Source organism: Pristis pectinata, chromosome 7, assembly GCF_009764475.1.
Source record: "Pristis pectinata isolate sPriPec2 chromosome 7, sPriPec2.1.pri, whole genome shotgun sequence".
NCBI lineage: Eukaryota > Metazoa > Chordata > Chondrichthyes > Rhinopristiformes > Pristidae > Pristis > Pristis pectinata.
Window position 1 is genome coordinate 66,748,381 of NC_067411.1, and position 6,722 is coordinate 66,755,102.

General features: G+C 35.1%; 1 protein-coding gene across 2 annotated transcripts in view; it reads left to right on the forward strand.

Annotated features, from left to right (window-relative positions):
- slc12a2 (solute carrier family 12 member 2) overlaps positions 1-5,798 on the forward strand; it is a 128,169-nt gene extending 122,371 nt beyond the window's left edge. For both annotated transcript variants that reach the window (XM_052020692.1, XM_052020694.1), the window contains one exon: positions 563-5,798. In XM_052020692.1, coding sequence (XP_051876652.1) covers positions 563-698 — 136 coding nt within the window. In that variant the 3' untranslated portion in view covers positions 699-5,798. The remainder of the gene's footprint in view (positions 1-562) is intronic.
- Positions 5,799-6,722: the final 924 nt, after the last annotated feature.

Consider the following 6,722-nt stretch of genomic DNA (forward strand, 5'->3'; position numbering starts at 1 on the left):
GCAATGGGACAAGACATTGGAGTAACAGTGAATGCAGTTTTCTTGTGCTCTGAAATGAAATTGTAAAGCTGTTCTGGAGGTAAAATGTAATTTGAAGTAATGTGTGCTATTTTGATTGAATGATTTGATAGATATTGGGTAGCAGCCATTTTCAGATCTTGGAAATGTTAGCCCACTATCCCTTCCATCTGCATGCCAAGCAGGATCAACCCTCTAGGGCCTTTTGCTTTGAAACAGTATCTTGAATTCCAGGCACTAGTATAGATTCTGTTGGTTTGTGACAGCCCTACAAAATCAATCAATTCTGATTTACTCAGATTCCATGCATAAATAATTAAAACATTTAGGAAATCTCCATTGGTGTCTTTTGATCAGACTTTTGGTTCTGGGTGAACCAAAAAGCATAGTTGGGCAATAATAGCATAGTTTAATATACAGACCTTTTATCTGTGGGCTATCCATTGTAGCAAAACATCTTTCAAATCAAGCAATCCTTCCAACACGTTAGAATTTTCTATTGTCAATTTGCTCTGGATTCTACTAACTCCTTTTTCTCTTCTAGGAGTCTACCAGTGGCACGGAAAGGTGCTGTATCAAGTGCATTGTATATGGCTTGGATTGAAACGCTCTCAAAGGATTTGCCGCCCATCTTGCTAGTGCGAGGCAACCACCAGAGTGTTCTTACTTTCTACTCCTAGATGAGCACAGGGCACTGCCCTGATAACTCTACTGCAGTGGCTGGAAGTAGAAAAAAAAAGTCCTGGGCTTGTGTGTGCCACTTCCAGTTGATAGAAAACAAAATAAGCACACAAAGGAAGAAATCCTTATTTTTTTGAGGATCACAAGAACTACTTGATTTTTACCCTGATGGTCTGTCAATTTGCCTGAGTTTGATTTGAATGTAAGCATTTTTTCTGACTGTACACAGGAAGTTTTCTTTCTGCTACGAGAAGAGCAGCAATAACTTTTTTTTAAAGAAGTAACTTAGATTTCATTGAAATGAAAGCCTTTTACAGCCTTACTGAGGTGCCTTCCAAAAAACAATTACGTACCAAATTCCATTGATTCCCTATTTTATGTATAATGAATGTTGTTAAATGAAGTGGTTTGATAACAAACTGTAGTTAGTGCTTTAGGATGAACAGGTGTTCTTTGCACCTTCTGTCACAAAAGCTGCTTTCACTATTTGTCTTCCACAGGGCTGTAGGTGTGTTAAGTTTAACACTCAAAGCCCTGATATTTAAATACCTGATTTTCTTCCCTTCTCTTTATCTTCCCCCAACCTCCCTACTGTGAAATGCACTGGCAGTAATTTAGGGGTAATTTTCTGCTATAATAATTGTGGAAAATGAATGGAGGCTTAAGTTTTAGGATTGAATGTTATCAGGAAGGTTTATAATATCGAGGCTGCCAAGAAAACACCCCAATATTCCCCCAAGTCCACATGAAAATCTGGGAATTTAACTTCCTTACATACACCCTGTGCAAATGTTCTTAAATGGTTGTAACATAGCATTGAGGCTTGAGCAAGACTGTGGTTATGCTTGTCATGTTCTTAAACTGCATAATACTTTGAAAAGGGAATATTAAGAAAAAATCTGAAAAGCAAAGGTTTTAACTGGCATTTCCATCCTTATGGAAATAAGTGTTGCTAAGGTCTTAAATGCATCCAATCATCTTCATTCCTTTTGCTCCCAAAGTTAACAGATCACTTTCATGAAAATGTTTAGTCATGAGATTTTTTTTCTCTCAAAGGCATTTTGCATTTGCTTGTTATATCTTGTAGATGTTCTAGTCTTTGTGCTTTAAAATTGAAATTTAAAAAAAATTGCCAAATACTTTTCATGAAGGTATTGTTAATTTAAATGTACACTAGCCAAGACCTGCTTTTCTTCTTGGTCTTCACAGCTTTGCATTAGTATTCTAGCAACAAGTGGGTATGTAATAAGCTATATTCCTTTTCCCGTAGCAAATAAATGCATGACATTTGAAATCCATTAAATACTATCTCAATTTGTATGACTTCAGGTGCAAACATGACCATAAATGGAGTAATGATTCTCTATGGTTTAGGTATATTGTAATTTGAAAGGCTGTTGTGCTTCCTTCCTGACATGAATGATTTTTTTTTTAAATCGATAGACTAAAATTAGTCATTTAATTATGCTCAGTACACAAGTTCCATTAGAGAACAAATTTTGAACCTTAGTTTTGCCAGCTAAATAAAGAGATTTCAATTCACAAAGTATATAAATATACTTCGTATGTGTATATATATATATGCATAAGATGTAGAAAGAAAAGCTTACAAAATGCAGGGTGCATTCTTGTGGTCTATGTATCTCACACTGCCACTGTTCACGATTTATGCTATCTCCTAAAGGAAATACAAATCACTGAGATAAGAGTGGTTGTAATAGTGTTCATTCCATGCTTATAGGAAATATTTACCCTTGTTCAGAAGTGTTCCCATTGCTTTTCTAAAGTGGTTTGTAGCCAAATCTAAAACTCCCTGCAGCTCATTATTGACGACTAACATTCACCCAATTCACAAATGTGAAATTGCACCATACACTGAATACTTGTGTATTTAACTTTTTTTTGAAGGAATCTAGTGAGCAAGTGACTAGGAAAAATGGCTGATTTTGATTGTTAATTTATTCATAGTGTGTAAATCAACAATTGTGTTTGCATTTTAAGGGGTTCTTTTTAAAACTTGATGCTGCATTTCTGTCTTTTGTTTTAAATATGTCTGCAAAATTGTTAGCTGTTTTTCTCCCTCCAGAGGGTGATCTACCCAAAGAAGCTGAATGAAACATTTTGATAAACCGTACTATAATTCACTGAATTGCTTTTCTAATTTTAACATTAAGAGTATTAAAGATGATACTTTGTACATTATTGCAATAAAGAAAAAGTTGCATTATTGTGTGGCAGTGATTGTCTCCAACACAGCATATGTTTATCTTTCAGCAAATTTGAACTGCTAAACAATTAACATGTTATAAATTCATTACAGGTGATCTGTTACACCTGTTTGGGTAATGGAAATTTCCCCTTGCAGAAATCACTACCCAAAAATGAGATATGGAATAAAATTTGCTGTCATGGAATTTGTGGGGAAAATGTAAAAACTTTTTTATAAAAACATGTTTCTTGATGCATGAGCAGTTGACATGGCTTTGCACTAAGGACTGTTTTCTAGGAATACAATCCACCCCCTGACTTGGGGGGGGGGGGGGGGTCCCCTATACTTAGTCCCAGTACCATTTCAAATAAACTCCCATTTTTCCATTTACTGCAGCATTGGTCAAATTCCTTGCCAACTGGCCATTCAACTATTTTGATCTTGCTCTTGAAATCATGCATATAAGGTGAAGCTTGGTAATCACAAAGCAGGGAGTGGAAAATAACTGATATGCAGATGTATATCACCATGTTACAAGCTTGAATGATCAGTGTCACGTGCACCCTTCTGAACTGTTATGTATAAACACTGCGTGTTTAAATGGAAAATGGTGTCCCGGAGGTCAGCCATAATTCCGTGAGATAGGTTTGAAGTTGCCTTGTGATGTTCACATCTGTGCACCACAAGGGGAATTGTAATGGAAACAGGTTCAACCTGTTTCCATTGCAATTCCACTTGTGATTCTCAGATGAATATCAGGATACTGATAAGTACAATCCATTACCTAACTTTTTGACAAGTACAGCATTTTATTCAGCAAGTTAATTAACAAGTTTTCTCAGCAAGGTCTGCAACTAGAATTAAATTACTACTTAATCTGTTTGGTTGATATTTGCATTTATTAACTGAATTTTGTTTTGCAGATTACTGCTGGAAAATTAAAGGTTATAACTTAACCTTGCATTTAGATCAATCAGTTACAAATTTAAAATTACCTTTCCTATGGAATTAATAGGTCTGGTACATGCTGCTAAGCCTAAACCTAGCCATAATTTGCTTTGAATCTTAAAGTACCTTTGAATTAATACTAGGGAAAATTCTGGCACTGCAAGAATGTACCTATTTCTTCTACTGTCCATCATTCCTACTCCTGTCCCCAAGCTAATAAAATTAACACAATTTAGGTGGAAATTTGTTTTGCAAAATTTAGTACACTGTAAATGTCAAGTTTTGCAACAAAAGAGCAGACTATAAAGTGCCTGACCTAAAGTATTTAGAAATTAAGGAGCAATTACTGGTATGTTTTAAGAGTTGGGAAAATAAAACAGATATCACAAAGCAGTAACCTGGTTATTCAGTTTTAGTGAATTATTTCTTTTGGCCCTTAAACCCAAAATGTAATGGGCCAGAACTTATTCCCACCACAAATAATCAGATCTGTCTGGGCAAGTACACTTTGGTTTTGCTGATCTGCTGGTATCAATTCAATGTGTCATCCTGATCTTAGGCACAGTCTTGCATGACTTAATGCCTCAGGACAATAGGCCCACAATAAGGCCTGTTTCTAATGCAAATGTAGATGAGTCAGCAAAACTACACCTTTTAACTTTTGTGATTGTTAAACCTCAGATTTTGCATATTGTTACAGTTTTTTAAAAATTGCCTAAATGACAATGCTTCCTGTTGCTGGATTAAAGGGAATTACAATGAGTTTGCACTCAGCAGGCACAAATCCCAGCAAGCAGTGACTTGCGAGTGTTCATGAGGGAATTTAAAACTGGTACCACTTGCACAAAAGGTACTTGCCAACAATTTTTGGCTCAAAGGTTAAGAGCTTCCCCAGAGGGCTGCAAATAATAAAAATAAATTCTCAATAGTGATCAACTTAATGATAGCCCTGCCCACAAATGTGGCTATGCTCCTAGTTTATGTTTTGGTCTCTTGCACTAGTTTGGCCTACTTTGAGTTGTGCTGGGAAAAATTCCCCCAGGCAAACTAATGGAAATTCTTGGTCTACACTGTTGTCACTTGTGATTGACTGATTTACCTTGCTTGTTACATAAACAGTATTCAGAACATGAATTGAGAAACAATGTTCATTATTGTAGACTTTTTTTCTAATTATTGTATTAAAATAACAAAACATGGATTTAGAGTTAAGGTTAGTACACCTTTTAGAATTTTTTTTAGTCTTTGGCTGATGCAAGTGAACCTTTTGTCCTTTGGTATATAACCTTGAGCTATATTATCAGGTTAATGCATTGTACTATTCCCCATCCTATCAAATGCTTTTATTTAAAAAAAACAAAGCAATATTTCTGAAAACTTTGCTTCTGATTTTTCATCTGGGTTACCCACAGCAAAGTACAATAGATTCCTGAAGATGCCAGGCAATCAAAGCTGTCAACTTAATAAATATCACCATTAATACACTGCCTGACTTTGTGATTGGAGCAATCAAAGATGAAAAACAAGCAGATTCCTCCAGCCAGACTAACAAAGGTTGTACCCAAAAGAGGCAATACATACAATTGGAAGTTAAAGGACTTCTAGCTGTTCATTCAGATTTTATATTCCTAGGTAACTATTCCATTAGAAGGAATGTTTTTAAAATTTGGAAGGGTTCTACTTTGTATAAAAATAATGGCTGCATGAAGGATGAGGAATTCCATTTTCTAGATTGATAAAATTCCTGAAAACTAGGCCCTTGCACTTCATTTGCCTACCTGCATTGTGCTTTCTCTGTAACTGCAACATTATATTCTGCATTGTTTTTCTTTTTACTACCTCAATGTTCTTATGTATGGCTTGATCTTACTGGATGGCATGCAAACAAGTTTTTCCACTGTATCTTAGTACATGTGACAATAATAAACCAATACCAAATGCATTGACTTGATCTCATTTTTGTCATGCTTTAACAGCTAGATACAACTTTTCTGCAAATGTATTTTTTGAATTTGAATAGGATCAATAGATTTATACATTGCATGAAGTTAATTTTCTGGTTTGCTTTCATTTTTGCTGAAGTCTTTTCTAAATTCACATCAATGTCAGGAAAATACCAGGGTATAAATGAGAATTCAATACAAATGTTGAAAAGTGAAAAAACAGTAGGATACAAGAAATCTGAAGTAGCTACTCACCAAGTCTGATGAAGGGTCATTGATGTGAAGTTCTGTTTCTTCCTCCACTAACGATGACCTGTTTTAGTTGCTCCTTAAATTCCTCTGAAAACTATGGAACAATAGATAGCATAAATAACATCACAATTATATTAAAAAAATGATAGGTTATGATGCATTTACCACAAACACAAGCTTGATTTGAGATTTTATCTAAATTGCATATAATGAGAATCTAATTAAAGTCTCGCCTATCAATTACTAGTGACACATGGAAACAGATGCAAAACATCTGAAATTCCAGAAGAGTAGGCACTGCGGTTTTGATTGCTATTCAGTTCTGGATCCAGTTTCATGCTTACAAGTTAGGAAATGTTGCTCAACACAAGTTCTCAAATGCCAGAAAATTATGTAGCAATTTGGAGATGAAGTTGAACAAGGCAAATTCTGGCACAACAGGAAATCATTGATGATGATGATCTTGCTTGGCACGCAACACAGAAGCATTTAAAAAGAAACAATGTTTAATTATGTCAAAAGAGAATGGATAGCTGCCCAGAAGTACAAAGATGTAAGAAATTATGAAGTTACAAAATTATGTGTGATAGAGACTGACAAACACAAAGATTCTAAAGGAATGGAAATGTTGTTGGAATAAATACTGCCAAATATTAAGATTTGTGTCAAAG